The 15,029-nt window shown below is 38.2% G+C and overlaps 1 protein-coding gene across 1 annotated transcript; it reads left to right on the top strand.

Moving 5' to 3' along the window:
* Positions 1 to 7,097: 7,097 nt before the first annotated feature.
* On the top strand, positions 7,098 to 8,592 carry LOC113470001. Its single transcript, XM_026828117.1, has 2 exons — positions 7,098 to 8,015; positions 8,309 to 8,592. Exons 1-2 carry the CDS (start codon positions 7,148 to 7,150, stop codon positions 8,590 to 8,592), a joined length of 1,152 nt encoding a protein of 383 aa, XP_026683918.1. The 5' UTR covers positions 7,098 to 7,147.
* The last annotated feature ends 6,437 nt before the right edge of the window (positions 8,593 to 15,029 follow it).

The raw sequence follows: 15,029 nt of genomic DNA, 5'->3' as shown, positions 1-15,029 counted from the left end.
ACGAAATAATTCATGATTTCATGTGCGCCTCTTTCGTTTCTCCTTATTTCTCTCCCTCTCTTTCTCACCCTTATTCCTTTTTTCTTTCTCTCTCTCTCTCTCTCTCTTCTTCACTCCTCTTCCTCTCCCTCTCTGTCCTTTCTCTCTCTCACACACACCTCCCTTTTCTCCCCCCGTTATTAAACGTTGTTTTTTTTTTTTTTTTTTTTTTTTTTGGTTATTTTGACATTGATTGGAATGCCACTGGAAGACAGTAGTATTTACCTCCTGTATCTTTCACCAGCTGGACTGCATAGGTTCATACGTTCTTGCCTCGTGTTAGGTATGTATGTAGCCCAGTCATATCTCGTACCTTCTCGTTATAGTCTCCCTGTTTGTTATCTCCATTACAACTTTTTTCCAACTTGTTAAGGAGTTTTTAATTCATTCAAAACCCATGTGTGTTATGCTGTTATCTGTTATGTAGGACTGTTACACATGTAGGTAGGTAGGTAGGTAGGTAGGTAGGTAGGTAGGTAGGTACTTTATAGAACTTAGAATACCTCTTCTAACATCTATACGTCTTCGCATAAAGAGTGAGATTTAAATAACTCCTTCCCTACCTAACCTACCATACTTTGTTGAAAAAGTAAGCAGTGAAAAGTTCTCAAGTACCTACGTACAATAATACCTAGGTAGGTACAGGGTAGGTAGGTAGGTAATAGGTATGTAATATGTATGTAGGTAATATGTATGTAGATATCAACCTATTTAGTTCCGTTTTATTTGACAATTTAGAATTTACCCTATTTTTTGTTTAGAACTCAAGTAGGTACCTAACCCTTTATTAGTTTGGTATTATGTGTAGGTAGTGGGCACATTATTGTACCTATGACTGTAGGTAGGTACTTTATGAAACTTTCAGGACTTTTTGCATCTGCAAATATGTTCTTTCCCACACATTCTATCTCTCTCTTTCTTCTCACACATTCTATTTCTATCTCTCTCTTGCTCTTCATACATTTATTTTTTCCATTTATTAGGTACCTAGGTGTAGGTACAATATAAGTATTTTTCCAATATTCTTGAAAAAACCCCCCTCCGGAGTGAAATAAAAAATAAGGAAAGGAAATAACGCGTATATGAGAGAAAGAGGGATGGAAGATAGTGAGAACGAGAGAAAGAGAGAGAAAGAAAGAGGGAGAGGGATGGAGGAATGAGAGAGAGAGAGGCTAAGAAAGATTTTAGAACAAAAAGAAACCAGAGAGGAGGAACAAGAGAAGAGAGGTAAAAATATGAGGGCTGATGAAAAAAAGAATCAAGAGAGAGAGAGAGAGAAAGATAAGTAGGAGAGACGGGAGGGAGAAATTTTAGAGATTTTTGACGAGAAGAAGATAAGAGAGGAGGGAGATGAAGAGAGGAGGGAGATAAAGAGAGCGAGAGAGAAGAGAGAGCAGAGGAAGGTAACGAAAAATATAAAGTTAATACAAAAGAAGTATGTATTTTTTCACGAGAAATCGATTGGTAATATTTTCAATTACTTGGGGCTTACAGTTAAAAAGTTCTGGGTTCGAAACCGAGTAAAGCAGCGCGCACACTGATCATACACTTACAACACTTCCAACACTTCAGATATTTCCGACAAATTTTGTATTTTGCTTCCTATGTTAAGTAATGGTAGTCCGCACACCTATCCGTATCAGACATTTCCAACACTTACGACATCATCATAATTTGAGCCAAAAGTTGCGCCCCAGGTATTCATAATTGCAAATAGCTCAAGGTATAGACAGCATTCCCTGTATTATACAGGGTGTTTTAGTTGGAAAACAGGAAGAAGGACGAGAGGAGAACGGTGTTTCAGAAATTATGAGATGGTGGGGGGGGGGAAGAGGACGAGAAGGCTGATTTAAAAGTTAGGAGACCAAAAATGAAGAGAAAGGGAGGAGGATGAGGTATGGACAGCTTTCCCTGTATTATACAGGGTGTTTCCGAAGTTAGGAAACACGAAAGAGGACGAGAGGAGAACGGTGTTTCAAGAGTTAGGAGCAGAGAGGTGGAAGAGAAGAGGAGAATTTCAAACATTAGGAAACAAGGAAAGATGTGGAGCAGGAACGAAGAAGAGCCTGGAGGAGGAAAAGGAAGAAGGTGAGAAAGAGGAAAAAGAAGTGATGGATATGGAGGAGAGGAGAAGGAGGAGAAAGAAAACAGGATAGTGAAGGAGAAGGAACTTTGGAAATAAGCAATCAGTATTATCAGAACGAAGAAAAATAAAGAGAGAGAGAGAGGGAGAGAATAATAAAGAGGGAGAGAGAGAGAAAGAGGTATAAAGAGAGAGAGAGAGAAAGATGGAGAGAAGAATAAAGAGGGAGAGAGAGAGAGAGAGAGAGAAAGAAGAGCGAGAAAAAAACTCTGTTCAAGAATAGATGGAAACGGGAAGGTGAGAGAAAGAAAGAATATTTTCCTTTATTCCTCACTCTCTCTCTCTCTCTCTTGGATATGGAGGAGAGGAGAAGGAGGAGAAAGAAAACAGGATAGTGAAGGAGAAGGAACTTTGGAAATAAGCAATCAGTATTATCAGAAAGAAGAAAAATAAAGATAGAGAGAGAGAGAAAGAGGGAGAGAATAATAAAGAGAAAGATAGAGAGAAAGAGGTATAAAGAGGGAGAGAGAGAAAGAGGGAGAGAGAGAGAAAGAGGTATAAAGAGAGAGAGAGAAAGAGAGAGAGAGAGAAAGAGGTATAAAGAGAGAGAGAGAGAGAAAGAGGTATAAAGAGAGAGAGAGAGAAGGAGGTATAAAGAGAGAGAGAGAGAGAGAGAGAAAGAGGTATAAAGAGAGAGAGAGAGAAAGAGGTATAAAGAGAGAGAGAGAGAAAGAGGTATAAAGAGAGAGAGAGAGAAAGAGGGACAGAAGAATAAAGAGGGAGAGAGAGAGAAAGAGGGAGAGAGAGAGAGAGAAAGAGGGAGAGAGAGAGAGAAAAAAGAGCGAGAAAAAACTCTGTTCAAGAATAGATGGAAACGGGAAGCTGAGAGAAAGAAAGAATATTTTCCTTTATTCCTCCCTCCTCTCTCTCTCTCTCTATCTCTCGCTCTCTCACTCCCTCACTCTCTCTCTCTCTCTCTCTCTCTCTCTCTCTCTCTCTCTCTCTCTCTCTCTCTCTCTCTCTCTCTCTCTCTCTCTCTTCTACTCTTTATTCTTGTTATTGTTCTTATCTCACTCTTTTTTCTTCCAAGTTTTCTTTTCTTCAGTACCTTTTTTTTTTTCATTACGAACAAAAGCCTGACTTGGAAGAGGAGGAGAGGAGAAGAAGGAGAAGAGGGAGAGAGGAGGAAGTGAGAGAGAGAGATCTGAACATCAATGAATGATGAAGTGAAAGAGAATATATCAGACAAAGCGCGAACTGTAGACTATAGAAGACTGCAGATACTTTTAAGAATTTTGATAGAGGGCGTTGTTATGTATCTGCTATTGAAGAAAGAGAGAGAGAGAGAGAGAGAGAGAGAGAGAGAGAGAGGATATAGGTGTGTACGGATGTGGGGACGATGTTTTTCAAAGCATCTTCTTCTCCAAGTTTTCTGCGGATATGGAATATGGATAGATGGAAGTTTTTCACTTGGATAGATGGAAGTTTTCCACTTTTTCCAGAAACACATATTCATATTCTCGAGTTTGCTGTAGGTACATGTCGGCGTTTTGGAAAAAATAACGCCTATCGACCATATTTTCCTTTTGTTTTTGAGATCCTAAAGTTGTATTCACACATGGACGCCGGCCGTCGACCGAATCGATCGAGGTGAATCTATGTTGTCGAGGCAGCGTCGACTATGTGTGGACTGTGAACAGTGTGAACACAGCTTTACAGTTCAAAAGCAGTTTGGCGAAATTCCTAGAGATCTCTCTCATTTTTGTGTTGACAACACATCACATTCATGTAGCACCTATCTTTTATTTAGGCGAATGGGAATATGATGCTTTGTGCTTTAGAATCTCGGTGGGACGCGGACGGGGCGGTTTTTCAATCCTGAAGAGTTTGCAAAATGTCCATCACATGGGTTGGGCAGTGTCGTTTCTGAAATACCAATTCATAGATAAATGAAGGAGACAGTTTTCCACCAGTACTTCAATATGGTACCTATACCCTATACCTATAGGCTTTAGAATCTCGGTGGGACGCGGACGGGGCGGTTTTTCAATCCTGAAGAGTTTGCAAAATGTCCATCACATGGGTTGGGCAGTGTCATTTCTGAAACACTGATTCATAGATAAATGAAGGAGACAGTTTTCCACCAGTACTTCAATATACCTATACCTATACTAGGGTTGCCAACCGTACGTTATTTCCCGGAACAATCCGTATTTTTGTCAAAAATCAAATGAATGGATTTCCTTCAGTAAATTCACAAAGATATCCAGCTTGAAATAAATTTGTGGCTTTTCTTGATTTTGTACAGCGGATTTCCTAGAGTGAGTGCACAAAAATCACTTTACCCGTACGAGTAGGTATAGCTATGTACCTACCTACCTGTTCAATCCTACAAAATCCATGAATGAACTGGAGACATTAGAAAACTCCGGAGTTTTCTCAGTGCAAGATTTGCTAGGATTTGCACAAATGACAATTCTGACTTTGCATATACATACATTACGATAGAGAACTTTATCCGTCTCATGAAATCGCAAAACAAGTGAAAAAAGGGTAAGTAGAAAGGTAAGAGAGTTGGGGATAAGTTGGAACTTGAAAGAGGAATGGTGAGACTTGAAAGAGGCTTAACGAAAAGCTCCCAAGATCAGAAATATCGTAAGATTTAAATCTAAAAAGGAAACTTTGAGTTCTTCTTCTTCCTCTTCTTCGCTGTTAAAAAAAGTCTTCCGTCTAAAAGGGTTGAATAAAATCCGATCGCAAGAGTTCTCTTCGGTGGTCTTGCAATGTCGTTCGCGGAACGGTCGAGGAGGCTTCTCATAAGGCATTGTATCTTCAGGTAAATTCCAATGAGCCTGAGGTAGGTACTCCAGCAGTGCCTTCACTTCCCCAGGACCTCAGGATCATCTAGCAGAGACGACTTATTGTTCAAGGCTGCAGACTAAGTTCAAGGTAACAAAACAAGAATAACCAAATAAAAGCAATCATTCAAAACAATAATAGTTAAAACGTAAACAAAAACATTCGCAATTTTTCATTTAAAAAAAGGTTTTCTATTGTAAATTCGAAAATTATTTTAATTTGAACCCGGCGGAATCACTTGCGATACCTCTTCTCGCGTAATAATTCAAAATCAAACTGAAACCAAAACTAAACCAAGTGTCATTCATTCTTTCATTAATACACAAACTTACGCACAGTGATAACAAGATATCGGTCATTCATTAGAGTTGTGCTTCCTCACGGTACTGTATAAACTTATCGAAGTTATTTAACGGAAGCTGTGCGTTCGTGACCTAAATACCTACATAGGTACCTACTCATTATGAGTTTCTTGTGTGGAAGATGTAATGAGGAGCTGGAATGTGATAATCCCACGGAATTTCCAACTTGTTGTAACTGTGACAAAAGTTACCATTTCCAATGCAACACGGTGGGGGAAACTTCATGGCGAACAATGGGCCCCCAGAGAAGGGGGGCGTGGACTTGTGCAAGTTGCAAAGGTAATTCGACTTCTCGGACCAAGAGTAACACAAGCAACACTCAGTCACCAAGTGTTGGTCGAGCCAATGCTGACGGAGGAAATGCTGATGTTCTGTTCTCACAGAGATTTTCCAAGCTGGAGGACTTGATTAACAAAAGGATGGATGACTTTCAGTGACTTTTTTTTTTTTTTTTTTAATTGGTTTTTTTGACATTGATTGGAATGCCACTGGAAGACAGTAGTATTTACCTCCTGTATCTTTCACTAGCTGGACTGCATAGGCTCATATTACGTTCTTGCCTCGTGTAGGTATGTATGTAGCCCAGTCATATCTCGTACCTTCTCGTTATAGTCTCCCTCTTTGTTATCCCCATTACAACTTTTCTCCAACTTGTTAAGGAGTTTTTAATTCATTCAAAACCCATGTGTGTTATGCTGTTATGTAGGACTGTTACACATGTAGGTAGGTAGGTACTTTATAGAACTTGCAATACCTCTTCTAACATCTATACGTCTTCGCATAAAGAGGGAGATTTAAATAACTCCTTCCCTACCTAACCTACCATACTTTGTTGAAAAAGTAAGCAGTGAAAAGTTCTCAAGTACCTACGTACAATAATACCTAGGTAGGTACAGGGTAGAGAGGTAGGTAATAGGTATGTATGTAGGTAATATGACGTATGTAGATCTCTCTCTCTCTCTCTCTCTCTCTCTCTCTCTCTCTCTCTCTCTCTCTCTCTCTCTCTCTCTCTCTCTCTTTCTTCTCATGGTCTTCTGGAAACCTTCAATAAAATTTTATTTTTTGAACGAAATAATTCATGATTTCATGTACGCCTCTTTCGTTTCTCCTTATTGCTCTCCCTCTCTTTCTCACACCCTTATTCCTTTTTTCTTTCTTTCTCTCTCTCTCTTCTTCACTCCTCTTTCTCTCCCTCTCTGTTCTTTCTCTCCCTCTCTGTCCTTTCTCTCTCTCTCACACACACTCACACACCTCCCTTTTCTCCCCCCGTTCTTAAACGTTGCTGCTTCTCTTTCTTTCCCACACATTCTATCTCTCTCTTTCTTCTCACACATTCTATTTCTATCTCTCTCTTGCTCTTCATACATTTATTTTTTCCATATATTAGGTAGGTGTAGGTACAATATAAGTATTTTTCCAACATTCTTGAAAAAACCCCCCTCCGGAGTGAAATAAAAAATAAGGAAAGTAAAAATGAAGGAAAGGAAATAGCGCGTAATATGAGAGAAAGAGAGATGGAAAGAGAGATGAGAACGAGGGAGAGGGATAGAGAGAGAGAGGGGAGGGAGAAATTTTAGAGATTTTTGACGAGAAGAAGACAAGAGAGAAGGGAGATAAAGAAAGGAGAAAGGGGCAGGCAAAGAAGACGGTGAAAGAAGAGAGAGCGAGAGAGAAGGGAGAGGAGAGGAAGGTAACGAAAAATAAAGTTAATACAAAAGAAGTGAAAAAAGTAAAAATCTCGAACATTGAGAAGTTCCATCAGATCAGCAAGTGTAGAGTAAGTAAAGGAGGAGGTGGAGGTGTGATGGTATTTTATAGAGATGATTTCGAGATGGAAAATCTGTGCTATAATATAGACCAAGCTGATAACATAGCCGTCAGATTAACCCATCAGGTGCACAAAACTAATTGGCTCATTCTTGCTATCTATCGTTCACCAAAACTTGTCCTTAATTCATTTCTGGAGGATGTAAATTTTTGGCTTACAAATGCTACAAAAAAGACCGACAATGTAATCATGATCGGTGACATCAATATTTGCTTAAAAAAGAAAAGTACATGTGTACGTTATGTTAATATGCTGAATAATCATACATTAGTACCTCTCATTCAAGAATACACCAGAGAGGAAGTCCTAGCAGGAAATGTCACCAAATCCTGTATTGATCATATCAATGTTAGGATGAAAAGAGAATACAACTATTCTAGTTCAGTAATTACCGATAAAGTGGCAGATCACTATTTTGTGGCATTAAGAGTTTCTAAAATTGGAGCTCAAATACCTTCAACAAAAATAGGACCGGTGTATAAGGAAATATCAGACAATAAACTAATTCAACAAAAAATTGAAGCGATAGATTGGGCAAGTCTGAAGGATGAATGCATGGAAAATCCACAACAACTTTACGAGGAAATAACTAATAAGTTTAATAACATTTATGAAACATCTAAAAAGACAATCCAAGTACGGGATAACAAGTACCACACACCATGGGTGAATCAAAGGGTTAAAAACGAAATTGAGTTAAAAAGGAGACTGTTAAGAACATGGCAAAATAATAAAAATAATTTATTTAACTTGGAAAGGTATAAAAAACAGAGAAACCTAGTCACTAATCTTATTAAAAAACAAAAAAGAATTTATACCTATAAAGTATTCAAGGAAGCCAGTGGTAACATGAAACAAACCTGGTCCTTAATAAATAATATGATGGATAGAAAGAAGAAGGATCCCATTGAAGACGTCCTGAAGAAAAATTTCCAGACGAACGATCTACTTACTCTTTCAAATCAGTTTAATAAAAAATTCATCGATCAAATCGTTAATATTAAACTGAAAAACCAAGGTCCTGAGATGAGTGTGAGTATGAACGATTTTGTACCTCAAAGCTGTTATTCCACAATGTACCTACGGAAAGCCAGAATGGCAGATATTAATTTGATAAAGTATTCAAGGAAGCCAGTGGTAACATGAAACAAACCTGGTCCTTAATAAATAATATGATGGACAGAAAGAAGAAGGATCCCATTGAAGATGTCCTGAAGAAAAATTTCCAGACGAACGATCTACTTACTCTTTCAAATCAGTTTAATAAAAAATTCATAGATCAAATCGTTAATATTAAACTGAATAACCAAGGTCCTGAGATGAGTGTGAATATGAACGATTTTGTACCTCAAAGCTCTTATTCCACAATGTACCTACGGAAAGCCAGAATGGCAGATATTAATTTCTATGGCTATCCATAAAATATTTTTAAATGATAAAATTATGTACAAAAAATGATCACAGTGGGATTCGAACCCCCACCCCACCCGCTCAGCAGTTTGTCAATGACCACACTCCTTACCACTCGGACACTCCGACTTCTGACTCTACGAAGTACAAAACTTCCTTATTAATCAACTCGAGCGATAGTTTAGAATTTTTCCCCTAAAAGTCACTATTTTATCAAATTTAAGGCCGGAGGGGCCCTTTGGGGGCCTTGAAAATATGAAAAGGCACACCTACCACTCACGAGAAAGAAATGAGCCAAAAATCGGTCCAGTGGTTTAGGCTGTAGAGCGGTCAACGTCAAAGAAGAAGCGGAAGCGGAAGCAGCAGCAGCAGCAGAAAATGATGATCACAACCATCAAAATCGGTCCAGTGGTTTAGGCTGTAGAGCGGTCAACGTCAAAGAAGAAGCGGAAGCAGCAGCAGAAAATGATGAAAAATTTGACGTTTTTCAAAGTCAAATATCTCCGGCTAAACTTATCCGATTTTGATGATTTTTTTTTTCAACGTGGTCTCCTTTCATGCCCGAACACACACACCTAACCGATTTTGATGACATTTTTTTTCAACTTGGTCTACTTTCATGCCCCAACACACACACGCAATCCGTTTTCTTCCATCATTTGTAGTTGTCTGTCTACAACTACCTGAAAACGGCTACTTTCCCTGTCGCGTATAATATCTCTAGTAGCGCGGTCAAACTTTCTTGACTTGGCGGGGCGGAGCGCTACCGCGCTCCTTAATTATCAGAACATTGTATGTACTCAATTTGCTGTATAGTAATAAATACAGGATAGATGTCCGTCCAGGAATATGAGACATGAGATTGAGACTATTGAGAGTAGTTTTTCAGGATATGAAGATTAGCAGAGCATTGTACAGCTACAGGATATTCAGGATAGACATGAGTGGAGGAGGGTGTTCGGTGAAGTCACCTTTGCGATCTGGTGAAGACTATGGAGTAAGTTCGTGGCAGGGTTCTCACGTCTTCATGAAGACCAAAAACAGCAGGCTGAACTTTTTTGAGACTGACAATACTCAACCCTTACTATACGTACCTACATAGATACGACGTATTAAATGAAGGCCTAGCTGGAATCCAAAATTAATATACTGTCCTGTAGTCCAACATTTCCACCCAGCCCAAAATAAGCGGAAATCCAAAATAAATACTCGTACACTAAATCCCAAATTATTCATAGAGGTACCCTACCGGCCCTACAGCCGGGCAGCCCTTGCCCGAAGAGGATTAAATAAATCCCGAAATAATTATACCCTTCCCGCTTTTTCGGCATAGGATTTCACTGAAATTCATCTAAAAATAAAACTTTGGCAACGAAAAATCCTACTTAGGGAAACGCTGAGTGCACCCCGTTTTCAAGTGAATGCTCCGTTACACATGACTCAGATTATCAAATTAATTGCTTTCATAAAATTTCTTCAGTGGATGAATCGAAACCATAAACCTTTTCTACCCATCTAAGCAGTTAGGTAGATAGTTGATACCTTATAGTGGTGATGTCACGTGACGTGTAATAATTAAGCACCGTCCACAAGATGTGATGGTCTATCGACATCGTCTGAATACCTGAAACTTGTCTGAATACCTGAAAAGTCCACTTGTCTTTGTGATGGTCTATCGACATCGTCTGAATACCTGAAACTTGTCTGAATACCTGAAAAGTCCACTTGTCTTGTTCTTGTACTGCAATTTTCTCAATTTTATTTGGTGTTACAGTCGAGAGATTGCCAGGCGTTCAAATGTTGAGAAGAGTATTTTGTTGAAACCAAAATCTTCTGTGGCAGTGGCGTAGCGTGGTCTAAATTCAAGTGTAAGGAGTGCAGGGTACTAATTTCCATCATCCATGCTCTTCATGGATTGGCATAGACAAGTATAACTAGGTTCCTACCTACCTACCTTCCCAGTTCCACACTCGGAGTGTATGGCCGCCATACACGCCCTACATGGACGCTACGCCACTGTTCTGTGGTGTTACAGTCATCTAAGGCCAGCCACTCACTATCGGAAGCCCTGACAGGTAATTTGAAATAGTGCCTGTATTAAATCATAGGAAATCCCACTTGTCTGGTTCTTGTACTGCAATTTTTCCCAATTTTATTTGGTGTTACAGTCGAGAGATTGCCAGGCGTTCAAATGTTAAGAAGAGTATTTTGTTGAAACCAAAATCTTTTGTGGTCTTACATCTAAGGCCAGCCACTCACTATCGGAAGACCTGACGGGTAATTTGATTTTTTTTTTAAAGAGGTTTGACAGAGGGAACTGTATAACTGCTACAAGGCAGACGGCAGACGCACTACCAACTAAGCTAACTAGGCTGGCGAGGTAATTTGAAATAGTGCCTGGTATTAAATCATAGGAAATCTCGCCATCGGAATCGGTTCCGTTTCCGAAAGTTTCCCGGAAAATACACGTTTCCGAAAGTTTCCCGGAAAATACACGTTTCCGAAAGTTTCCCGGAAAATACACGTTTCCGAAAGTTTTCCGGAAAATACACGTTTCCGAAAGTTTCCCGGAAAATACACGTTTCCGAAAGTTTCCGGAAAATACACGTTTCCGAAAGTTTCCCAGAAAATACACGTTTCCGAAAGTTTCCCGGAAAATACACCTCTAGTTTATAATGCTCCAATTTTTCGGAGTCCGATTTTGATGTAGACACAGCTTTATGTAGCAACATGTGCGGAGCAAATTAAGTCCAAACTTGAATGTACCCTTATCTGACACGACTAAAACTGGCATCCATTTTTCACGCGTGTGACCTTTAGGTATGCATAAAATAATAAAATTCATAATATCTACATATACGTACCTACATAATATGGGATAGTAGATAGCTTTTGTCTTGTGTAGAAAAGACAGCTTGTGTGTTTAGGATCTACCCACGTTAAATAATGTTGAAGCTGTTCCTCAGACTTTGCTTCCTTTTTAATTATAAAAGTGTATTTAGAGATTATTACCTATACATTGTTTATTATTGTAATAGGTAGGTATTGTTGTAATAGGTAATATTCATCAATCGGCAGTATCAGCATTTTCCGAATTTTCAAAGTTTCCCTTTGGAAAAGTCAATATCATCATTTTGTCTTTATAGTTTCCATCATTTACATCCATTATTCTTGATTTTCCATTCTTACATTTGACAATTTCACACTTTGTCATCTTCTTTTCACATTATCCCCCGTTGTCACTAATGTTGCTCTCCGTTTCACTAATGTTGCTTCCCCGTTTCACTAATGTTGCTTCCCCGTTCCACTAATGGTAGAGCTTCATTAGTGGCGTCAATTCAGTGGTAGTTCATGACACTTTTCCTTCCTTCGTCATTTTTTATCATAAATTTCGCGACATCTAACATCTAGCTCGTTCCCAAATCACACTATGAGGACATTAACTAGAAATAGTCTGTTCAATATAGGGTGGGAATTTCTAAGAACTAACTACGGTATACGAAATACGAATTAGTTTGATTGTAACAAGATAATTCTCAACGCTTAGGTACTGTAGCGAATATTTTAAATGAAGCTTTTTGGGTGTTAGAATTACCTTAAAGATGTTAGAACTACCTGAAGGCGGAAATTACTTATTAGACAAACTTAAGACAGAATTACCTTAGGTAGTCCTTAAATGAGGACGTTTCAAGTCATTATTTTTTCGTAATACATACATATTGACAACATTGGAAGAAATTCCTCAGACTTGTCTCCCTATGACGCACAACGTGTGAATCAAACATTTGGCATTGGGTTCTCATGATTTGAGCTTTGCCACCAAAATTGGCAAGCTATATGAAACAGAATATTTGCAAGTCTCAATCTTTTCGAGTCAGACTATAGGGAAGAGTCATCATCATTTTTTATCGCAAATGAGACACAATAGCATTAATATGATACAGATAGAAGCTTCCCACTATATTTTTCCCACTACCCACTACACTTTTTTCCCTCTATGATTTTTCCTCGGGGAGAAATTGACACACAGAAACAACTTAAAAGCACCGGCCTGATACCCAAAATTAATATTGTACTGTCCTGTAGTCCTAGATTTCCACCCAGCCCAAAATAAGCGGAAATCCAAAATAAATACTCGTACACTAAATCCCAAACCCAAATTATTCATAGAGGTACCCTACTGGCCCTACAGCCGGGCAGCCCTTGCCCGAAGAGGATTAAATCCCGAAATATTTATACCCTTCCCGCTTTTTTTGCATAGGATTTCACTGAAATTCATCTAAAAATAAAATTTAGGCAACGAAAAATCCTACTTAGGGAAACGCTGAGTGCACCCCGTTTTCAAGTGAATGCTCCGTTACACATGACTCAGATTATCAAATTAATTGCTTTCAGAAAATTTCTTCAGTGGATGAATCGAAACCATAAACCTTTTCCACCCATCTAAGCAGTTAGGTAGTAGATACCTTATAGTGGTGATGTCACGTGACGTGTAATAATTAAGCACCCGAGTTGAGTTTTTGCGGCCCGCCAACTCTCTACCTTGGTCTCTTGCGGCCCTCGGGTGCCCTAAGGTTGGACAACCCTGTCCTAGAGTGAGTGCACAAAAATCACTTTACCCGTACGAGTAGGTATAGCTATGTACCTACAATCCTACAAAATCCATGAATGAACTCGAAACATTAGAAAATTTCAGAGCTTTCTCAGTGCAAGATTTGCTAGGATTTGCACAAATGACATTTCTGACTTTGCATATACATTACGATAGAGAACTTTATCCGTCTCCTGCCGTCGCAAACAAGAGCTAAGGGGAAAAAAGGGTAAGTTCGGATAAGTAAGTACCTATAGAATAGAAAAAGTAGAGGAAGAGAGTTGAGGATAAATTGGAACTTGAGAGAGGAAGGTGAGACTTGAAAGAGGCTTAACGAAAAGCTCCCAAGATCAGAAATCTCGTAAGATTTAAATCTAAAAAGGAAACTTTGAGTTTTTCTTCTTCTTCTTCTTCTTCTTCTTCTTCTTCCTCTTCCTCTTCCTTTTCTTCGCTGTTAAAAAAATATACCATCTAAAAGGGTTGAATAAAACCGGATCGCTTCGCAAGTTTTCCCTTCGCCGTTCGGTGATCTTGTCATTCGCGGATTGGGACCTCTCTAGAGGCATTATATCTTTGGGTAAAGTGTAAAGTACAATAAGCCTGAGGTAGGTACTCCAGCAGTGTCTTCAATACTTGAGATCATCCACTATTATACTTAAGTTATCTTTAGCATTGGATACTTAACAAGTCTTAGGTTTTATCCCGACTCGGGGTTTCGTCTACTATATAGACATTTTTTAAGGGAAAAACAACAGTTCAAACCACTTTAAAATCGAATTTTTCGAGAGTTTCTACGATATCACGTGACTACGCCACATTTGATACCTATGAAACCATTTATTTTTCCCTCGTAGAATCACTGCTTAGGTACGGGGTTACTATGTACTCATTTGCACCTCAAACTGATCTAGAGAAAGTATGTAGAGTTCAAAGAAAGATTATAAAATTGTTATTTATGGACAGAGATGATGTAATAATACTTACCCCTGATCAGTTGTATAAACTTACCCTATTATGTTTACATTTTAAGAATACTGAGTATAGGAAGTTAGTAGTTCAACCCTACAACTTGAGACAACAGGACTTCTATAGAACCAAGCTTAAATCATTTTAAGAATACTGAGTATAGGAAGTTAGTAGTTCAACCCTACAACTTAAGACAACAGGACTTCTACAGGACTAAGCTTAAATCATTTACCTGGGGCCGTAGACGTTTAGATTTTATTGTTCCTCAATTATTAAATACCTACTGCCAAGAATTTATTGACGAAACAAATACTAAATTGATTAAAAAACAAATTAAAGAAAGTTTAGTTAGCAATTCCTAGTCATATACCTATTTAGAAACATTATACTACTGTCAATTTTCATTGTTATTACTAATTTTTATTCCCTATTTTTTTTTATTATGTACTTTGTAAAGGAGCAAATATCTACCTAGCCATCAATCCAGTTACTTATAGTTATTTAAAATTTTAGTTAGATTAATTTACCTATATGAAATAGTAGAAAAAAAGATTGATTATGCAATTCCTAGTCATATACCTATTTAGAAACATTATACTACTGTCAATTTTCATTGTTATTACTAATTTTTATTCCCTATTTTTTTTTTATTATGTACTTTGTAAAGGAGCAAATATCTACCTAGCCATCAATCCAGTTACTTATAGTTCCTTATTTAAAACTTTAGTTAGATTAATTTACCTATATGAAATAGTAGAAAAAAAGATTGATTATTTATAGTATTTTTTATTTTTTATTGTTATAAAAAACAATGTTGAGAGAAAGAAGAAGAAGAAGAAGAAGAAGAAGAAGAAGAAGAAGAAGAAGAAGAAGAAGAAGAAGGAGGAGGAG

The sequence above is a fragment of the Diaphorina citri genome, unplaced genomic scaffold (genome assembly GCF_000475195.1).
Source record: "Diaphorina citri unplaced genomic scaffold, Diaci psyllid genome assembly version 1.1 scaffold1331, whole genome shotgun sequence".
Lineage (NCBI taxonomy): Eukaryota > Metazoa > Arthropoda > Insecta > Hemiptera > Psyllidae > Diaphorina > Diaphorina citri.
This window is presented reverse-complemented; position numbering and strand designations above follow the sequence as displayed.